Source organism: Pavona decussata, unplaced genomic scaffold, assembly GCF_977016875.1.
Source record: "Pavona decussata unplaced genomic scaffold, jaPavDecu1.1 SCAFFOLD_83, whole genome shotgun sequence".
NCBI classification, from domain to species: Eukaryota; Metazoa; Cnidaria; class Anthozoa; order Scleractinia; family Agariciidae; genus Pavona; species Pavona decussata.
The window spans coordinates 1,085,691-1,108,833 of record NW_028145501.1 but is presented as its reverse complement, the minus strand read 5'-3'; the positions used below and the strand labels follow the sequence as shown (position 1 = coordinate 1,108,833).

Sequence of the window (23,143 nt, the reverse complement as noted above, 5' to 3'; positions counted from 1 at the left end):
ACTGCCAAGTATTCTTATAGACAATAGCTACGAGCCAATCAGCGCGCAGAAATTTTGACAGTTATTGTAAAAGATTACTCATAATTATTTGCTTCACGATTTACTGGATGTAAAACTCCTGACACGAGGACATTTTAAAGGCAGAAATTGGTTGATCGAGAGAAGAAACGTGAGCGCCTTCACAGCAAGTTGAATCTCAACGTCAGTTATGGGGATAAAAAGTTCTCGAGTCACTGATTGGAATTGTACTAAAGCGCTACTATTCTCTTAATGGGAATAGAAGGCGCTGGAAAAACTACAATGGCGTACATGATCTCGCCTAATTCTGGTACGTCATGGGACAAAATCATGAACGTAGGAAAAATTGCCCCAACTAATGGATGTAAATTGACGGTCGAAGACTTCACTTACAAGGGCTACACCTTTAATGTATTTGATGTTGGTGGCAAGGAGCACATTAGAAATGCATGGCTTCAAAGCTGGTGTTTCAATGGTAAATTGCTGCAAGGAGTGATGTTCGTTGTGGATTGCGCCGACGTGGAAAGACTACCAGAAGCGAGAGAGTTTCTTCAACAGATTCTAACTGCTTCCCGATTTTCCAGAATTCCCGTGTTAATTATTGCCAACAAGCAAGATCTTCCAGGAGCCCTGAAGCCCCACGAGCTTGCGAAGAGGCTATCTCTTTCTTCATACGGAGACTTACCTGTTCTTGGGGTTTCTGCTATACGTTTCACGGGGCTTCTTGAAGCGATTCGTAAGATGCGCAATATGATCAGGGCATACGACAAAAGGATAGAAAAGTGTTTGCTGACACAACAAAAAATTGTACAATGAGTGCTGCAAGCTTCCCTTTGGGGAGGGAGAAACAGCCGTCAAGAGCCTACAGTAATTGGCACAAGTTGTTTTAGTGCCTAAAGGATAAAAAAAGAACTGCAGTTTTTTACCTAAACTTAGTGACATTGGTTACATTATAGTTAATGACACGAGTTGTATTTGAATCAATTTGACTCTCAACTGATGAAATCTCATTCGTAAATTTTAATTTTGCCGTAAGGATGTTGGTGCAACACCTGCGAGATATTTAAGCCTTCAAGCTCAGTCAGTTCAGTGCCTCTTGCTCTTGTTGCAACCTAAATATTAGATACTGAGAGGAAGTAGAGAGGAAGTAAATATTTAACAATTATTCCATGAGCGCACGTTGGATATGAGATGATAGATAGCCAACGAAATATTGCTAGATCTTACTGATCTCGCTTTGCAGGAACAACTAGAAGACAATTTAATGGTCGCTATTTTTGCGGGCATGGTATAATGGCTCATAAACCATGACCGCTAAGCTAATTAAATCCCTGGAATTGTGTTATATAATGATCCAGTTTTTAATAAAAGTAAAGAGAAAAGCGAATTATAAGTCGGTGAATTATTATCTGAGTGAGCGTAGTCCTGAGAAGAACTGTTTGAGATAACATTCAGACTATATATAACGTTTCGACAACTTGAGCCATCAGAGTCAAGTAAAATGTTTATCGTCATGCCGCGTCATTAAATTGTAAATTCACACAAAGTTGAACAATATAGATGAAATCAGGATTTCATTTATCTTTAGGTTTAATTTCTGACGTAAATTGTATTTATTTTCAATGGACGCCAGTTAAGCATGCTAAACTGGTATATCTGTCAGTCAGTCGTGGTGTGATTATCTGTGGAGTGGAGACTGCTCCGGTAAGTATGCGCAGTGACATGTGTGGCGTATCGATACGTCTATTGTTATAGTCAAATGTTCGTGGGTTTATCGTTAAGACAGCAACACACTTGGCGATTTTGTACGCGGCGTACGGCGAAAATCGCCAGGTGTGCCCGGTGCAGCGATTGCTTTTTTCCCCAATCGCCGCGATTGGCGTATAAAATCTGGCATGTCAGATATCGGCGATTAAATTTGCCAAGTGTGCTCGTTCCCGCATCCGCAATCGGTAGTGGCGAAAATTGCTTGCGATTTTCGCTGGCGATCAAATTTGCCGCGGTCAGCCTATGAAATCGCCAGGTGTGTCGCTGGCTTTAGTTAAATTAGTCGGCTGAACAATTATAGTAACAATAGACCAGAACACATTTGACTAAACAAAAGACAAGTTGAAAAGCACCAATCACTGTTTACAGCCTTCACAGCCAGCAGTAATCATGGCTTAATAACTGAAGATCGATAACGTCGTGGCTTAATTCGTTGACTAATCAGATCAATAACCAGAGACTTCAGGTCTTCTGATTTACATTATCGTTAATTTAAACTACGCTGGATTATTTCATTATACGATTTTACAATTTATTCTACAATCACTTTATAATCAATAACATTCACGCACATTTTCTAAGCTTGGTTGTGCAGCTGGAGAAAGTTTTCGTTGAAAAATTTGCATCATGATAAGAAAGTTTAATTCTTGTGTACATCATATGGGCAAAAAATTTGTCAAGTTTTACCATCACGTTTTACCACCACCACGTTCACACAGGGGACACTCACATCAAGTATATATATATTTAAAATGTTCAATTAAAAAAACCTTTTGTTCGATCTTCTTTCTGCGAGCAGCGGCCATTTTGAATGATTTACTCGCGGTCAACTAACATGAGGATTGGGACCAAGTTTACTTCGGATTCTCGCGCGCGTCGACGAGAATTTCCGAGGAATTCCGAATGTTACAACTTGGTCCCATTCCCAAACCTATATTATTCAAAATGGCGGACGCTCGCAGAGAAGACACGAGCTACAACAAAGGTAATGAATCTTTTGCTATACCTTTATTAATAGAGCGAGGGCCCCGAGCTCTTTCACTGAAACTTTTACATAACTTATAATGATAGATTAAATTGAAATTGTTAAATTTAAGCTTCAGAATACAAGGTAAAGCCTTTAAAATTGTGGCACCTCAATCGTCAAATATCAGTATTGAAAAATCATTTGACATTTTAGCCGCAAAACTTTGCGGATCTCGGCAGATTTAAACATGAATCGAAACGTTTTAAACTAGGCAAAGAAATTAGCGGTGCAGCCAAAAATGTAGTAAATTCTCGCGACGCGTACGGTTTTAAGTTTATGATTAAGGCGTACGTACGATTATAACATAGCGCGCGTGCATCCTAATCTAATTCCTATCGGCGTCATCATGGTACATTTCTCAACATACGCATGGCCGTGCGTCCATCCGATGACGTGTGCAAGACAGGTGAAGGAAGCATGCGCGCGCTATGTTATAAAAAACTTTTTACAGAGAGACAACACCATAAAAAATGTAAATTTATATGAAGTTAATGAAACGTTAAGATTAAACCGATATGAGAAACCACTTTCACCTTTTTTTTTTCAGAGAATTTTGCAATTAATCAGGAACAAAACCTGTTTTCCAGGAATCGTTTAATTTATTTTCACTATGTTATAAAAAAATTGGTTCATGCTTTTAGCTGTGCGTATATCGAGTTATGGATGCACTTGGAAAGTTTGGAGAGCACTCAAGAAGCTAGAGATGCTCTCGGCTACGCCTCGAGCAACTCTTACGCTTCTCTCGTGCTCTCCAAACTTCCCTCGTGCATCCATAACTCGATATACGCACGCTAAGCATGAACCAATTCTTATTATATACAAGTGACACTAGGTACAAAAAATGTCCTGATTATGTATCAGTCAATACCACCCTGGTGGGTTACTCGGGTATAAATGTGACGGGGGGTCAGACGGAGCCTAATATTTTGCACCCAAGAAAATACATGGAACTTATATTGTGCACCCAAAAAAATACAAGACTGGAAAAAATACATGATTGGCTTGAATTGCGTAAGAACTATTAGCCTGGCGGAAATTCGAACCCAAAAAAATACGCGCAGATTTTTCAGACCCCCCCCAAAAAAAACGGTTAAATCTTCAACCCAAAAAAATACAGGAGTTGAAAATTTTAGACCCAAAAAAATACGTCGGACCCCCCCGTCACGGTTATACCCGAGTAACCCACCTGGGCAATACCAGGAGGTTCCAAATCCCACGGGGATCATTTTTCGTCATAGTGTGTCCTGGGGACCGGGCTTTAGTATACCCCGGAGCATTTGACGGTCTCGCAATTTTCGATCTACTGTTATGTACCACATTTGTACGGTTTTTCTGCCTTTTTGGCATAACATTGAAGCCAAGAATTTTTTCCGATTTGTTCTGGAACAGAGCACTGGCAATTGGAATTGGAACTGGAATTCGTGCTGCCTTCTGCTTGAAATTGAGATTACATTTTTAAAAGGGGACCTTGAGAGGTCATCAACTAATTTTAGTCTCTTTCTGTCTTTTCAAACGTAAAAGATACAAAGCGAAATAACGAGAAAACATCATTCGAATTGTGTAAGTTCGAGTTATCGCTTCATACACACAAATATCCGGTCTGAAAACAGGCTTTGAGGAGAGCTTCGATGCCAGTTCTGGAAATGGATACGGAACATGACATACTTCTGCCTAAAATAGGTTTAGGGTTTGGAGAATCTGGCGGAAAAGCACACCAAATATTTCGAGGAGTAACTTAACCTTCAGGGCACCCCAACCCCCCTAAACTGCGGAGGACTTCAACATTGAAGTGCGACTGGTTAATTCCGAGTTATTCCGCCTATGTTTCTTCCGCCAAAGGCACGTGGCTTTGCGAAAATCAGGCTTAGCTAAAATATACAAAAATGGGTTGATAAGAGATGTACACAGTCGTAACCAGTAGAGTAGAACTATTGCAAGATCGCTTAAATTAAGCTGGAAAAAGTCGTCTTGCAGTATCTGTTCAAGGCGTAACAGATAAAGTGGTACCCAGCATACAATGAACACGACCATCATCACCAGGAAGATTGTTGCGACTTTCCACTCTCGCCTTGTGCTTCGGCGCGTTTCTTGCCATCCTGGAGTATTGTTTTTGTGGATGTTCTTGGTCTGCCTATGCACCTCGTACAGGATACGTCCATAAGTGAATGCCATGAACAACACAGGGATACCAATAAAAACCACGAATCGAAAGCTGTCATAGACGACGAAGATTCTCTCGTCTTCCGCCTCGCGGTCTTCGGTGGGCTCTTGGGTAGGATCCGCCCAAGCCAGCTGAATAAGGGCCATGAACATCGAGAAAAGCCATATCAATGCAATGACGTACCAGCCGCGTCGCTTAGTAACCCAGATCTGGTAACGCAACGCATAAATGATACAGATGTAACGGTCAATCGTCATTACCAATATGTGCAGTACGGTGGACACAGCAGTGAAGATAACAACAACCATATCAGCTACACAAACGCCTGGCAGTAATGTAATATTACAGGAGAGAAAAAGAGGGATTGAAACTGCTCCGGTGCAGAGATCCGACAGAGCAAGGCTTGCCAAGATGTAGTTTGTAACTGTTCGAAGACTGCGCTTCACCGCGACCAATCCAATGACCCAGGAATTTACGGCCACGATCAAGATGGCGATGACGATCGGAAAGATGTTGATTCTGACGCTGAAACCGCCTTGATAATCTACATCTTCGCTCTCATTCGTTGTTGGTATTGAGCAGTTTTGCGTTGTGAAGCAGGTCGGAGAGGGCATTGTCACTGCCATGTTACTGTTCACTGGCCAAATTCTTCAGGGTCAAACTGAAAATAAGACAACAACACTGATTTGAGCAAGAGTCTTGAAGCACCTTATCGAGACAGGTAAAACAGTCTCAAGGGTTGAATCTTAATACTCTTAGGGTCGCTCCCTTAATGATGCACTTCTTTGTATGTTCCGCCAGTGTTGTCGCGGCGAGAGGTGGTAGGGGGGGGGGGGGGACTGGGGGGGGGGGGTTTCTAGGGAAGAGAGGACAGATAGAATTTCGCAAAAAATCGTAAATGATATTTATTTGTATTATTAAACTCGCAAAGATTTCTTATCTTAAGATGTGAAAACAATGTCAGTGGAGTCTAACTTCTAAAGTTAGCAGCTCCTACTGCCCTTCGAACAAACGTCAAGGAATACCCTCCCCCCCCCTAGAGAAGTATAAAGATTGACATATATTTTGACAGTTCTTTCTACAATACAAGGTTTTAGTTTTAAAAGACATCAATGTTGTATTTTGTGAGTGAAAGACCGACACAAATATTGACGGTACAATGTAAAGATTTTCACTTACAACAACAGTTTCGGAAATATTTTGTTTGAGCGAAATCGATCAATTTTGTCAACGCAACCAGATGTCAGTCAAATAACAAAACATGCGTAGGCTTTTAACAGATGATTCGCTGTTTTTACATATTTTACAACATTTTATCTAAATGGAAAAGTATTTACAGTGGTGACTGAATGCAATGAGATCCTTAATTTTCTGGCTAAAATGTTTACTTCTAAGTTGCACGTACTATTATAAAGACATGTTAATTAGATGTATGAGTCGACTTACTTTGCTTTCTAACATGTAATTTAAACAGCCCTTAGAGGAAACACCCGTAAGACATGAAATTCTACTGTGATCAGCGAATTCAGTAAAACCTTCAATGTTAACTTTTCTGAAAGTCCATTTACGAGGTGTTTTATTAAATACTTTTCCGTAAAAGATTTGAATACAGTAATTGTTTTCTATCCATTATTCATAACCATGCCGGCTTTAAATCAACAGAGTTGGTTCACGCATTCAGAGGACATTTACCAAAGTAAACCAGACGTTTAAAAGGTTCACTAATTGTCAATAGACCTCGGTAAACATTTATTAACCACAATGCACTCATTGTTTACCATCAGTAGGGACAGACCGATTTCTTTTTGAAGCCTCTTCCTGAAGGTTTGATTTTTCCCTGTTTATTGTAAACTGGCTCGTAAAACCTCTGTAAAAAGGAGGCAAGAGAGTTAAGTTTTCTTTTACGAGACCAAATGCCTGCAAGCTATCATAAACAGTAAAATAATTACATTCGCCAAGTTATCATTAACCAAGAACACGCCGGGAAAACTATGATGATCTCACTCTCCTAAGTTTTCGCAGGGATTCATTTCGAGATTTCAGAAAAAATACTAGTTGAAAGCCTTTACTTTTGCGAGAATGACACGTTCTTTATTATCCGTTTTTGTTTTAATTTTTAAAATGTCTTCACCCCGTAAATAACGATTTACGAGTTTCAAGTTGATTGAATCACTCTCAAGTATGCCACGTGGTTAAAGAAGAGAACTTAAAGTAAGTCAGAAGATCTTGAAACGCCCTTTTCGGCGTTTAAATCGCCACCCCCAAACAACACAGAATGGCTACCTTTAAACTCGTCGAACGCGCAAGTCACACACGCGCAAATTTCCCTCTCACTTTTGGCGTCGAGTTTCCGCGTGGGAGATAAATGGTGGGTCTGCTTTGAGTCTCACACGAAAGTTGCGCATGTGAAAAAGGAAAGCTACAGACTTCAGTGCGAGGGAAATTTTTATCACAGTTTCACCCCGTGCACGTTCGGCTTAAACAACATTTAGGAATTTAAAGACGAAACCATCTTCTGATGACATTCATTTTCGCGCGGTTTAGACAATAAATACAAAAAAATGAAAATGACCTCCAAAGTTCAGGTCACGGCAAAATCTTTTGATTCCATAAGCAGCGCACAATGAACCAAGGAAAGAACAATGTTTCTAGTCCAAAAGTAGAGCTTTTCGTGCCGTAGTGACACATACATCCAAGAAAAGCTTGCTAAGCAAATTCGTCCTATAACGTACGTTAGCCTAAATTTCTCACTCCGTGGAAGAAGTGTTTGCAAATCGAGGTAGGGAGATAATCAGAGCAGTTAAGTTAAATTATTAATACGAGCATGGCAAGATATTAGGTATTATTGGGCAATTGTCGTATAACCAAGGCAGTTTTAACCTGTTTCGAAAGTAAAACAAGCAGCCTACTTAAATCTCATTTTGTATCGAAAAATTGATGCAACAGTTGTGCTAAACTAAATGGAGCAAAATTCGTACCAAAGCTATGGTTTCTTCATCATCACAAACTGCAACTCCGAAGAGGAAGGCCACCATGCAGTTAAGATACAGTGAACATGTAGTTCATGATTGTATCTTCAACACCAAGCTCAGGTTGGAAGTGAAGCACATGGAAACGACATCGGTTTGTTATTTGTGGAAGTGGCAATGGCCGGAAAGTTTTTTTTTTCTAGCTGTCTCATAAACGGTAAAGTGAACACTAATTCCTGCATCAACAACGTGTGTATACAAATTGACAACAAAAACGTTTTCACTATATCACAGGAGTTGTAGATACTTGCAAACTGGTGCATCTAAGTCATTACTGTCCATCTTTAGTACTTACCATTGTTGTAAGTGTTGAGGGAAGGATTAGCGGGCAGAACAAACGAATTTACAACTGAAATTCGCTAGTGTAATATTGATTCATTTCACGTTGAAGATGGCAAAAAATACTCTTTTAAAAGCTTCTTTTTTCAGACTGAAAATCGCGGACATGATCACAAGTCTGTTGACAAATTTTATTCAGTATCTCTCTCAGAGATCTGTTTAGTACACTGATTTCACCTGAAAAGAATCATTGGATAACTTAATGCTAAAGCATGAGATGAAAACCAGAGACCTTGGCTTTTATCTGAATGCTTCCGTGAACTGTACTGACGTGTGCACAGTAACACGAGCAACATGAAGTATAGAAACGGCGAATCGTGTTAAAGTGCATTCCACACATCTCGACCTAGCGTGCTCACTCTCCACGGGCCAAACTAAATATTTTAACATGATAAATGAGAAAAACTGCCCGTTCAAAAAGTTCCTTTATTACTAGCATATTTGTATACCCCCGATGACATGGTCATCTGAAATATGGCAAAATATTACTCTATCTAAGGAATAGCAAACACCGTGTATTCTTTACGTGGACAATTGCAACTTCAAATGAAAGAATGTTCAGGTCGAGATAAATTATAGTTTGGAAGCAAGCACAAGGGATGTAAAAACGATTGTGAAAACATCAGCTCGAGAAAAACGTTTCCTTGTCTTGAACGAGAGTTTTGAAAATGTGTTAATTTGCATAATTTCAATCGGGCCATCGGGCACGTTTAAGCCGCCTATTTCGAACTTTTCCAATTTTTGCCAAAATAAAACATTCGCTGGAACTTTTGAATATTATATTTGAAAATAGTTCACAAAAAGGGTCTTTTGGGACAAATAAAAAGAAATTCGACTTTTCGCGTTTTTGTCGCCCGATTTGAAAGTTACTGACAACGCCTCTTAAGAACAAGATCTATTTTGACGGTACTTAAATCTGTTTTACGACAAGTCAGCACACCTAATTTCATTTCGTTTCCTGAGAAGTCGTTTTCGAGGTTTGATTTGCATTTATCATTAACGATGCGTCGATAAGGGAAGATAGCAAACTAATACCAATGTGAAAATGAAAGGCATGGGAAACGCTTCACACGAGATGACAATTTGAGCAAAAATTCATTTGTCTGAATAAATATACTCTTGACAAGGGATATGCCTGTAGATCATTTTATTACTCATGGAAACACTTTTGTGTTATTCAGCGGAAACAACAATTCGATTAAGTTTTTAAATGACGAAAACACAAGCTTAATCGGCTGAAAAAGCTTGAAAACTATCGTCAAAATTTTTAATACTCTCAGCATAGCTGGGATGAACAAAAGTTGCTTACGCTTGTTTTTAATACTACAAACATCTGCGTGTATTCCAATGCAAGACGAGTAAAGTGCAAGTGGAAGTTTGATAACATGCATGGTATCAGTTTCGATCGGAATGTTCATTTTCCGAGAGGTAGACTATGATCAGTACGTCACAAGGAAAGCAGAACAAATGTCGGAAAAATCAGATGCGTCCCGAGCGGGAATCGAACCCAAGACTGCCCTATCAAATGGCGGCGTTTAACCACTGAGCCTCAAGAAAACAGCGTATTCATAAGTTAATTTTCTTGAAGTTTGATACGTAGAGGCGCCGTGGTGTATACCACATAATGTTTACCACGTCTTACTTTCGATTGATGGTTTCGGAGATTGGGTAACTGCGCGAATGTTTGCATTCCTGTGTCAGGTATCGCTTTCAGAGTCTTTTTCTTGTGATATTCAATTGAGCTGTCGTCAGAGTGGTTTAGCCTACCCTTTTAATGCTAACAAGTCATTTCTAGCGAAGAAAAACTGGCTTGAAACCCAGTATGCATTTACATATGTACAACAACAGTGCAACAACTTTCAAGAAAACAATGGTCTCCTCTCAGACAGTGACGTCACAAACTCAGCTGGTATCAAAGTCCGGATCGTGTTCGTAAAGCTCTCGGATATCTTCGGATTTTCATCTTCCACTCCATCACAAAGGTTCAGCGAAGACAATTTCTAGCTAAATTGAGTTTCTAACACTTTGTATTGTAATTTACTCTAGTATAAGATGACTAAACAAAAGAAGCGAAATTTCGGTTCACAGTGCATCTGCGATAAATCCAAGATGGCGGAATCTTTGTGGTAATCTTGAATGAAAGAACCCCCAAGGACAATCCCCTCCCTCCCCACCCTCAAATCCTCCTGGGAGTGCCGTGATCCAAGCTATTAATTTCATTTTGCTGAGGACATCACAGGTTTTCTACCAAACGTCAAAAGCCTTTGAAAATATTATAAAACATCGAAAGCTCAGGGCGAAATTTCTAACATCACAAGGCGGTTGTTAGAGGTGTTGTATGTACACTAAAGAATTAAGGTACAGAGGCTGCTACCCTGAAATTATACTAACAATTATTCTGATTGTACACCTTAAAATGTTTGCCTTGAAAAAAATTCTAATCACCTGTCTTTCTCATACAGCTGAAAGAAAACTAACAACGCATATTACTGTACTATACCCCTAATCACAGATTGTGCTCTTGAAAATTTACTGGGTTTATTTTATATTAATAACATTTTGAGTCATTTCACTCCGATCACTATGCAGTTTCAAAGGATATGCATGAAATAGATGCACATTTTTATACTTTATAGTGACAGATCTATTAATTCATCTCATATCCTTTGTCTAACATATTGCTCAATGTCAGGAAATTGTTTTCCATCCGTCGGGAATTAATTTACAACTCAGCGCGTGCCTGCTGTTATACCCATATTATTTGGATTTCGGATATCAGTTTTTACTGTGTGGTTCTCTGTTCTTTGAATACGTCTGGTATAAAATTTAAAAACAAAATCATAACATGCTTATGACGATTTTAAAAGATCGCAGAAAATATCCTAGCTAGCGATTACTTTAATTGATTTTATTCCTCAAGTCAATTTTCCGATTCTTGACACATTTGAGCAATTAAGGTTGAGGGAATTGTTAATAAATATTAATAAACGGACAAAACTCAACACAAGTTCTTTGTTATTCTCTCAAACGTACGTGCATGATGGAGTCTGTATGATGACGATATCTTGAGAACATATCAAATCAAGTTCACTCTCGTGAAAAGATGTTACGACTTACATGATCATGAAGTTTAGAATCAAATCAAGGCTGCTGCTTAATACGAGCCCAGTAGCCTGGCGCACCCAAGAAAAATGCTCTGGGGACCTAAATGGTTTGCAGCAGCACCTAACACTTCACATGTTGGGCTCCTAACCTCTCGGCTTTTGGCCTTCTGGGCTCCTTGAAATTTTTCTTATGCATCAGCCTTGTAAATACAGAATATTTTATTCGGTGTTGGGGCGTACGGCTTGCTATTGAAATTGTCATCTTTGAGTCAGGTGAATGTACAAAATTTACCTCATGAAAAGGAAAGTCAATTAATTTTATTAACGATATGAGGAAAAGCGAGCAAGAGATAAATTGAATCTTAAGATTAACACAAATTACAAAATAGCACATGTTGGTTTGAGTCAGATCCTACGAAAAATAAAATAGTGAAAAAGTATAACCAATTGCACGAACTTAAAAAATAGTCAAAGGGTAACAGGAATGTGCGGAGAAAGGTTTGCAAAGATGTAAATCAACGTATGATAATTCTGCTTCCGATCAAATAAGAAAAAAATGACAATGTGGGAGTCGTGATTCTTATTCTTCTGAACATATTGTTTTGAAAGCGATAAAGTGCAAGGATTTTTTTTTTTTGCGCAATTCGACAATCTAAGGTTACAGATACGATAATCTTTCCCCTTTTTAAGAGATAAATAAAATCATGGATTTTCACATATCAAAGTACAATTCAAGACTACCTTCTTTGTCAGCAAAATCGTTAAAAAATTTAATTTATTTTTTTGTCAAGCTCTTAATCTTACCTTTTCAAAAGCTTAACTGTTCCTGGAGATGTCACTGGCAATTCGTGAAAGGTTGTTAACTCCTCGTATTTACCTCCTGGGAAATACGCGCTGATGTATTACTGTTTTTGATGGGCTTGATCTTGTGGTGTCCTCTGTATGCTTTCCTTATCGTGAAACGTTTGCCGCTGAAAAACAAAAAAAGCAAATAAAAAGAATTAATATCCTGGCAGGAAATGGATTTGTCAATAAATGATTGTTTCAATTTTATTCTGTCTTCTTTTCATACAGGAAGCTACCTGGGGCTATAAAGCAATGCATATTTGATAAATAACGAATCGCATTTCTAAAATTAGTTCGATATAAGGAATCGATATGAAATCCCTATTTTATACCATACATAAAAAATATTCCTTTCTACGTTAAAGTTATCGTTTAGTTGTTTTTCCTTAGCAGAATTTAAAACCAGTACCAACAGTTGTCACTTTGTCAGTAAAAATCGATATTAAGTTTCGTGAATAATCAGCTTAAAAGGGGTCGAGTATTTTCCCCAAATCGCTAAATTTGCTTACTAGTCACACTGTTACTTTAACTAGAAAATTAACTGTAGCTATTTCCAAGAGCTCTAAAGTTGAAAATGTGAAAAATTGCTTAAAAGTATTACACAGTGTAAAGACACTGTCGCTTGAAAGTTCTCCGTACGTGTCTTTCGCACGTTGTTAGTTACAATCCATTTCATTACGAAAATAGCGTCTAATGCAATAAAAGTGGCACATTTTGAGTCTGCCAGGCTGATAAGCGTTTTTCGAAACGTAATTTAACCGAGATCTAACAGAGAATAGACAGGTCTGACATGGGAATTTATTCGGAACAAATAAGTTATTTCCTACTGTTACCCACAGCTACGTGACTGGGTTATAATTTACCATAAAACTTATTTTAGTTATAATCTCCGTTTACCCTACAGGAGGCAAGAGAATTTCTTTAAAACAATCTTTTGAACTTGTCATTTTACTTTTATATTTACTAAAAGCTTAAATCAATATTAATTTGCTCGTTGCTATCTACTTTAAAACATTACCATGGTAAAAGTGGAATATTTAAGGCGGCGTTTATCCAGACAGGATTTCAGATTAGTGTGGTCTAAGCTGACCTTGCAAATTGTACGAAAAAGGATACAGTTTAATGTTTAATTTTGAAATATTAACTAGGAACCGATTTTATCGTTTATGGTGACCAATAATGAACAAGACGTTTCCGGCCTACGATTCTAGTGTTAAACTAAAAACAAGTCTTTTTCATTAAGATTGTTCGCTAAACTTGTATTTTCACTTATGCAAAGGCGTCTAAACCGGACATAACAAAGAGTAAAAAGTTTGAAGGAAAGAAACAAAATAAGAAACAAGGACAAAACAGAGTTATAATAAGATCGATAAGAAAAAGATTATCATTATAGTTCAGTTTGTTGCATGAAAGCAGCAAATTAAAACAGTTGGATTAATCAGTATAGTTAAGCTCGCAAAGTATTTTAAACCTGATCATTCCAAACAAAGTCTGTTAATGTGGTGTCCGTGTTTCTCGACTGATGAAACCATATATATCGTCTCCTGACCTTGGCAAGGCTTTCGTCACTGTAGTTATATATACAGAGCCGGTTCGGCGCCAATATTAAATCAGAGCTCATTTAACGAAAGCTGTATCTCCGCCCTGTTAACACGCCTTAGTCAAAACAGGTGGATCTGAGTTGATAAAAACGGAAATCCAGCTGAAATAATAAGTTCTTGTACACGTACATTTTTCCTTTGCTGTGCAACTTTATTTGCATGAATATTGAAACGATGTTCAATTGAAAATATATATATTTTTTCGACATTAAAGTTTATATTTCCCACTTATGATATCATGTGTTCATTTAGTACCTTAACCTCATTTTACTGGGAAATTATGGAGGCAAATAAATATAATTTCATTGACCCAGTCCGTCGCATTGTATTTAACAATTATTCCACGAGCGCGCGTTGGATATGAGATGATAGATAGCCAACGAGGCGCGTAGCGCCGAGTTGGCTATAATCATCTCATATCCAACAAGCGCAAGTGGAATAATTGTTTTATTAAAAACAACCGAGAAATATTGCTAGATCTTACTGATTTCGCTGTGCAAGAACGACCAGAAGGCAATTTAATGGTTGCCATTTCTCGGCCATGGTATAATTGCTCATATACCATGGCCGCTAAGCCAATCAAATCCCTCGAATTGCATTATACAATGATGCAGTTTTTAATAATTGATAGTATCGCACATTCGTCAAGGATTGAGGACCAAGGGCTGATATTATCAGGCATATTATTAGGGTAAAATTGTATGCTTATACTCAACAAAAATTGACTAAATCAGTCTTTCATCTCGATGTTACCATAATTAAAGTACCAAAATTTCTCGTACAAAGTAATAAAAACATTTAGCATTTTGTGAGTTCCGTTTAAGAAAATTGCCCGTAATTACTTGAAATAAATAGTGATCATATATTGCACTATAGAAGGTACACAAATTTAGAGACATTTTTCGTTTATTGAGGCTATTTTTAGTCATGCAAGTTTTAAAAGAAACATTGTTTTAATTTTTTGCAGAAAGGGTTAAAAAATCACGAACGAAGCTTTTAGGGATATTTAAAATATATTTATAATTTGTAACGGGTGGTAGTCAGCCTCGTTTCCAAGGCAAAGCGACGAGGTTGGATTGACAGTGTCATGTGACAACTTATAATTCAATAGTTGCACACGATTTATCCACTGAAAACCGGTGTTTAAGTTATCAAATGATGAAACACAATATATGATATTAAATGATAATTCACTTTGACAATGTCCAAATGTGTTGTGAAATATATCGGTTTTTTATTGCTTGCATCAAATACTAGACTAAATTCTTTGTCTTTGAAAAGGAAAGTCTGTTATTACCACGAAATTTAGTGCTGAAAAGACATTTTATAACCGTCGAAAAAGTAACAGAGCTTTAATTTCTCGTGTTACAAGAAAAACAAGAAAGCTCTGGAGGCTCTTTAACCGACCGTCTTGCCCCACCATACAACCCTCAGATTGCTGGACCCTCTCTCTCTTGCTATTCATCTATCCCATAATATTGTTAACACTTAATGTTGAGTTTTCGCATCAATGGGGAACTTATCTAATACTTTGACCAACGCCAGAATTTTAAAGAGTTCATTTCGTCTACGCTTGGATAAACTCAGATGATTCCCTGGACAGAAAAATGTATAACTTAAATATATATATAAAAAAAACCAAAATCTAGGTCCCGATATCATTGAATATTTAATTTCGATCATCCCTCGGGATAAATTCAAACGTTTTCCCCTAAAAGTAGTAATCAACTTCCACTTTGCAGCCGGCCCAATGAAATAAAGATAATAATTGTGGAAGTTATTGCACCTCCCACCTCATGTGCAATCCACTTTCTTAAGCCCAGTCCCAAAGTCTAAATTTTCTACCCAGAAGGGCTTGGTACCGCGCAAAGACCCGTGGCAAAACGTTCAGTGTTTTACGGTGCGTTGAAATCTTAAACAAATCTAAATATCTGTGGGCTTTAGATCAGATATTCTACCCAAAGGGGCTGCTGGCGAATTTGTTTCAACTTTTTTTTTGTTATTTTCAGTTAGAGGTAAAAAAAAAAAAATAAATAAATAAATAAATAAACAAATAAATAAATAAATAAATAAATAAATAAATAAATAAAAAACATTGCTGACATTTACCAAACTCCAGGGGTGCTTACCATTTACATCGAAAATCAAAAGGTACGCGCCCCTTTATTTGGAACGACTTTCTAAATTTCTGCGTAACCTGTAACCATTTGAGATGGTACATATTACTGCTATTTTGAGATTTCCCGAGTTGTTCAAGTTGTAATGGGCTAACGCCAAACGGGAAACTTCAAGCCGCTGTTTGTTCTAAAATGTATAAACTTGTGTTTCTCGTACTCATTTCTCTCTTTTTCGTGTTTGCCCGATAGCTGTCGCCGACTGGGTGGAGATAAGCTTAAACCAAAAAAGCTTCATTGTTTTTCATCAAAGAGAAAATTTCAGCCTGGCGTTTGCCGTTTGCCGTAAACGCGATGCTAAATCTCTCTATTAATCCGCTTCCTATCGGAAAAGCTAAATCATTCAATATTTACGCCTAAAATTTACAACTGCGGGTGCTTCGTGAAAATTCTAAGGGCCCTTCTTTAAATCAGCATTCGTTTTTTAAAACACAAATACCCTATATGTTTCCTCCGAAGAAAGAGTAATGAAATACAAAGTCTTAATGATATATATTGACGACCAACATAATTAGCCAAAACAGTTACAATCATGTGTTTTTGTATGTTTTATAGTGCACTGAACTAACTTACCCCTCAGCTAGCAAGATTCCAAGTCAAAATATTGCCGTCTTTAACGACAGTCGACCCGAATTGAAACTGGACTTGGTTTATTGCAGGAACCCTTCACACTTTCCAATCCCTGATAAAAATAATGAAAGTGATGTATTAATAATATATGTTGTGAACATTTGGTAGGCCTGATAACACAAAACACTTATAATAATTATAAGAACGGTGAAAATGGAAATTTTTACAACACATCACATTTTCGCAATGTTTTCAAATTACAAAATAAAGTGATGTCACGAAAAAGAAATTTGCTGATTTATTTGCAGACAGTTTCAACAAATTTCCTAAAAGTTAGTGTTACTGATCATCTCTGTTTCAAAACCACGAAATCCAAAAGCAGCAAATATTTTCGCGGAAATAAGACGAATAAGACCAATTGCGCCAAAATGTCTGCAGGCTATCACTGCCTTGATATGCGTTCTGTATAATTTCCCTACCTGTAAATAAAACATTTATCCGATCTGTCATCTCCATTAACACATCATGCAACACACTTTAGAGCTGTACGCTCATTTGTATCTATGTTAGTTCTTCTAAGTAGCGTTTATTGACTTTTATTTTAATCTATTTTTTTTATTTTCAGTCACACTAAGCCGTTCATCCGCGATCTTACGAGAAAATAGCAAAAGACCATTGTGAGCAGTCAAAAAATTATCAGGTAGGACGATCACTGATCTTTGTTTTCACGTTTCTACTCCCTTTCAGAATCAATTTTTGGGGTTTTAGGGTCTCATTGGTTTGATTTATATCTTTCAGTTTGGTTTTCGATAGTTAGCAAAATCAATTTAAACTGACAATTTTTACAATAAATCTAAATACGTTTAAATTTATCTAAATAAAGTTTCAGTTGTGGTTTTGGCGATTTTTTAGTTCTTATCTGAAAAGACCCTAAAATTCAATGAAATGCAGCGTAAAGAAACTGATACGAATCAAGCTCACTTTTTTTACGTAATGTACATTTTCTTGGATACAGCAAATGCTCTTCCCCCCTCCCATCCGCTTCTCCACAGATTCCCTTATTTGAGTGCCATTATAATTTTCCTCCCCTCCCCTCCCCTCCCCTCCCCTCCCCTCTCTATTAAACTATTCCCACCCACGCATATTATTAGTGTTGAGAACTAAAAGTAAAAAAGATTTGCAAGAGAACGAAATCCTTCAAAACTTAGAGGCACATTTGATAAAGTCAGTATGTGCTGTTTGAAGGAAAACCTGGTCTTAAATGTGAGACTTAGATACGCATTTGTACTGCATGAGATATCATTGGCGCTGTAGAATTTTGTTTGAGGTTTTTTTTTTTTTTAGAGTTAATAAAAATAACCTCCCCCCATCGCTAATAAGTTCTTTCCTCTCCCTCCGGCTGAGATGTCGGTGGAAATTTGACGGAGTGGAAAATGACGAGATGATCAGTTTAATGATTGAAATACTTCGGGCTTTCACAGCTTTTATCGCTGGCGAACTAGAAATTAATCTTCAGATATTCTAATTAGCTGGATGGTTTTCTGGGATTCGAAGTCTTAGTCAACCGCCGGATATTCAAATAACTAAAATTAAATTTTAAATCTGTTTGTATTTCATATCTTGCTAAGAATCTGATTGATTCATAAATATATTTAAGAATTTGTATGCATAAGTTAATGTGTCTCGTTGAAAATATTTCCCAGTTGTCTTAACAAATGATTAAAGAGAAGCTCGTAATTTACCGCGATTATGAATTGAGCGTGCATCAGCTGGCGACCTGACTTTCAGTGTGTGTATGACATATTACTCAAGTAGAGGGTTTGTTTTATAACTGGAAAAAAACGTAGGCTGAACGTCAAAAGCCTGAGATGACTCGAAGATGCGTACCACGGTGCCATAAGTATAGCTGCTTGAATTAGTCTCGTCAATAAACATCCTTGAGCTATTAGCTATATAGCTTCCAAAAAGGAGGGTCTTTTTTTTTTCAAATAGAGTTGCGTGGACTACTTCCAATTTTCCTAAACCAATATAATTTGTGCGTCTCGCCCCTTACTTAATAACGATAAAAAACATGCATTATCAAAATTGCTGGGGAACCACAAGTCGATATTCAAAACAAAAAGTGCTAAACAGTTTGGTGAAAATTTGGCAAATTGGCTTCCCACTTTCGGTGTCTCGCCCCATGAATATTTACGTTAAAAATGAGTTAATTAGTATACGTGAGAATTTGACAGTTGTGGGTTAAATATATTTCCTATTTAATGATTTTGTTTTAAGTGGGTGTTAAGCCATTGTCGATTCCTTTTCTTTAGTTAATTGTTTCACTTTTATATTCCTCACTCGTGAACGGTTATATTATTTTTTAAGTTGGTTTCCATGGGAAGCAAGCAAAACAAACGCACACAGAGAAACGCATGCGCAAACACAATGGTGAATTTAAAGGCGAAGTATCACCCAAATTTGTTTGTCTCTCAGCAGAAACGAAGAAAAAAATTGTCAAGTTTGTTATAAATTATCACCCCAGTCCAATAAAACTGTCGATTCGTGTCTCTGGCCAGAGACAGAGTAGGCCGGTATGGATTGAAACTTGAAAAAGGTTAGGCTAATGTTTTCCAAGTTCTCTCATTTTTGTTTCCAAAATGCGCTAGAACAGATCACGAATTGTTCCTCTCGAGAATTGAGTTGATTTCTCTCCTCTCGTCATTCTAGAATTATTTGGCAGCTGATTGAAGGACTTATTTCGTCATTCTTAACAAAAGATAACAACTTCCTCTGGCCGGTCATAACTCAGAGGGACAAAAATTTATTTTTACGCTGTCATTATATGACTTGCAAATATTAACCTGCTTTTTTTTCAGCCAGATGACGGATTTATTTCTCCAAATTTCCTGACCGATCGTAATTGATTTTGACAGCTTTGGATAGATTTGTGTGCTGAGTTATAAATTCTCGTTATCCGCATATAGCATCCGGCGATAAACCAAAAACCATTGCCTGGTATCACGCACTAAAATTATTGTCACTGAGCCGTCGTTATTCCTGGAAATTATATCATCGATAAAATTAGTACACAATTAAGTTACGACTGACGTACTGACGTAAACTGGTCGGATTATATAAATTTATATCTAGATAATATATATGTTGATATGTTGATTGCTTCACAAGAAGCATGAAACTCAGAGTAGCGAATAAATGACCGAATAACCTATCTCTTGCATTATATTATTGTTGATAATTATATATATGTTCATAATAACTGATTATCTAAAAAATATATATTGGGGGAGGCAAATGCCTGTATGGTGGAAACATGATAATTTCCAAAAGATTAAAAGTCAAAAATTTAGTTTTTATCGCGCGGAGACACGATGATTTCAACATGAACGCGATGATTTAAGAATATTCTAATTATCTGAATAAATTTTTTCATTTAGGAAAGCTTTTTTTTTTGGTTATGTATTTTCATTGATGAAACGTGTTAACTAAGCAATCTTACGCAAACAATCACATGTCCTCTCGAGCGGATCAAATTTCAGCGTAATTTGCGAAAATTTTATCTTCAGGTTTTTCAGAAATCTTTAATTTGCAACTAGTGTATTTTATTCGATAATTAGAAATTCCAACTATTCTAGACCAAAGGAGTGTTGTTTTTTGACCCTGTTTGTTGTGTATTTTTACTGTATATGAGGTTGTTTTTTACCAATTTGCTAATGTGGTGAACTTCCTGGAAAACACGTTACCATCCGTGGGTTAAGCATATTCTAGCTTCAATAAGTGCGACTGATGAATATTCTATTTTATATATTCATGCAGACGCTTTATCAAAGTAAGTGAAACTACGAAACTTTTTCCTGAAGAGTTGATTGTGAGCAGCAGATGCGTAGCTACAGTCATATGAGACGAAAAAAAATAAATCGAATCTGGTTGCTTTAACAAAGCATGAAATAGACGTATGTCTTACTAGCGAATCACTTATTTCTTTTAAATAATCATAGATTGGAAGAAACCATCAAGCTAAAACAAATCAAAGATGAAAAAAGGCCTACCTCTAGTATAGGTTCTGATTTTCTCCAGATGTCAAATTAGTGCGGGACAGCTTTGCGAAGCGAGCGTTGTCACTGACTGTGAGAATATAAGCGCTACGCTCAGTATTTTTAATCCTCCCCGTTCTAAGCTCGGTCTAGAAATTCTCCACAATGTCCTCAATGTACTTCCTTTAACGTTATTTGAGAGAATTTAATGGTGTATTCAAAACAAGATCTTCTAAGATCTTACCACGTGTGTACCTGTACTCGAGAATGTATTGTGAAAATTGGTTTCAACCGGAACGGATTAAAAGGCTTTATTTCAAAAATGTCTGCCATCTGCGCGCTCAATTATTTTCAGCTAAAACCATACAAAATGTAAATCAGTTATCGGCAAGTTAAAAAATAAGCTTTGAACTTTTTCTCCGCGTAAGTGATTTTCAATTCAAGTAAACGCTTTTGGGCTGGTTATATTTTAATGAGTGTATGTGCGAATTACAATTCAAGATTTTCTTTAAACGCAGATGCGTTCACTTCTGCTCCAATGTTATTAAAATGGCATGGAAGTATCAGAAAAAAAGACAACCCTGTTCTTAGTTTTGGGAAAAGCCTTATTTAAATGATAGCTCAAACGGTGATAATAAATCAATGATACAAACGTTTGGCTTAAAAATCAATCAAGATGTCATAACCGTATAAACAAGAATAAAAACAACATTAGCTGATCAGTAATATAAATACAAGAAGAAGTCAAATTGTCCGTTAAAAATGATTCGATGTAATAGTCGATGGACCTTTTCTTATAACCCATGAGATATTCAGAATTTAATTATATATATATTGCGATGAAAAAAACAAAAACAAACAAACAAACAAACCAAGAGGTTTGAGTTCATGAGATGTCAAGCCAGAGGCTGATAACTGCATGACCCATACTGTGGGAAATTTTAATACCTTGTGTTTTAAGACACAAAAAGGTGTCGTTTATAGCTCAAACATATGCTATTTTCGTAAACACTACAGCAGATCGAGTTAAAATTGGAGAATAAGATCCCATTCGTCTCCGTGAAATGAAAAAAGAAAATTCTTCATTGTGTTTGAGCAATCATATCTGCTTGCATGAATCACCTATTTCGCATGAAGCTCTACTAATATGTCCAGAAATATTATCACAAAAATATTCAATTTTAACGCTTTCTATTACTTTTTGAAAAACATTACCACAGATAACTTCTTTTGGAATTAGTTTGCGAATTAACAATTTTTGAGGGGATTTTGCTGATTCGAAACGTTGAAGAAAACTTTTGATTAATTTTTTTCTGAGTTATAATTTTGCAGAAAATAAATTCGCGGTTTTTTTGCTGTTTTACATTAAAATCGACCTTATTGCAGCTGGAGTATAAATTATTTCAAATGATTGTATAGTTCATTAGTGTTCATAAAGATCGGCATGGCGAGTGTTGTTCAACCCTTTTTAAACTGGGGTACTCCTTCGGAAGTAATTATATTTCGCGATTGAAAACGTTTGGGAAAATTTGTTGGGTCGTACAGCGCATGTTATAACAACTGCTTAAGTAGTCTGATAATTGGAAACAATTTCCAAAGTGGTAAATGCACGTCACCTTTTTTTGGTCAATGTCTGAACGCACAAATCTAAAACTTAAATTTAAAATTGCTTTTAGAGATATCCATCTACTCGTGGCTTGTTAAAGTTTTAAAATATTGCGCAATGTGATATGTTTAGACTGATGGCTTAATAGCGAAAAATTATCGTGCACTGTATTATTGTGTTAATCCGTGTTGACATTCATTGTTCATCAAACGCAGTTAAAATTGGCATACGATAATCAGGCAATATGTAAATATGAATTAGCAAACGGCATGGTAGGAAAAGTTTCACATAATTAGGTGGTCTTAATTTCCTATAAGCTTTTTGATGACCAATATATTACACGTGTGTGTAGACACACAGTCTGGTCTAAACAATTATCTAAAGCCCCATCCACACCACCAAAACATGTTTAATTAAACCAGGTTTAACAAAATGAAAATTGGTAACAGAAAGATGAACCATTGGTTTTGACATAGGATTCAAGTAAACTTTAACTTATGCTTTCATTTGTGCTGTCTGTAGTCGACAAAAATCCAAAAGCAGCTTGTATGAAGGAAACAATTTTAAACTGTGTTTAACTAAACAGCTTTTAAACGTGTTTAGGCCTTGGTGTGAATGGGGCATTAGATATAGGCGAAAAAGTAATTTTTAAGTAGAAATTTTTTTTTTCAGCAGCCACTTTTTATTTGCTTTAGAAAATTAATAGATAAACGTCCAAAGGTAAAACTTGGTATCAAAGTCAAACATTTCACCGCGCTGGCGCGGAGTCAAAACTTTTACGAAGGTGTTAAATCAGATCAGGTGTTTGCAAAGAGAAACTGAATTTATATAAGCAGGCAAGAACAGCAGACCTGCACCCTTCAAAAG

At 36.8% G+C, this 23,143-nt stretch overlaps 2 protein-coding genes across 5 annotated transcripts in view; one reads left to right on the top strand and one right to left on the bottom strand.

Annotated features, from left to right (window-relative positions):
- Positions 1-300: 300 nt before the first annotated feature.
- Positions 301-834, top strand: LOC146475745 (ADP-ribosylation factor 6-like). The gene has a single exon (XM_085115352.1). The coding sequence runs from the start codon at positions 301-303 to the stop codon at positions 832-834; it is 534 nt and encodes a 177-aa protein (XP_084971478.1).
- Positions 835-2,774: 1,940 nt separating this feature from the next.
- LOC146475744 (adenosine receptor A3-like) overlaps positions 2,775-23,143 on the bottom strand; it is a 28,026-nt gene continuing 7,657 nt past the window's right edge. For 3 of the 4 annotated variants that reach the window (XM_085115466.1, XM_085115465.1, XM_085115464.1), the window contains exons 2-4: positions 16,640-16,748; positions 12,250-12,416; positions 2,775-5,634 (exon numbers count right to left, since the gene is read on the bottom strand). In XM_085115466.1, coding sequence (XP_084971592.1) covers positions 4,574-5,599 — 1,026 coding nt within the window. In that variant the 5' untranslated portion in view covers positions 5,600-5,634; positions 12,250-12,416; positions 16,640-16,748 and the 3' untranslated portion in view covers positions 2,775-4,573. The remainder of the gene's footprint in view (positions 5,635-12,249; positions 12,417-16,639; positions 16,749-23,143) is intronic. The other variant, XM_085115467.1, reaches the window with a different exon arrangement.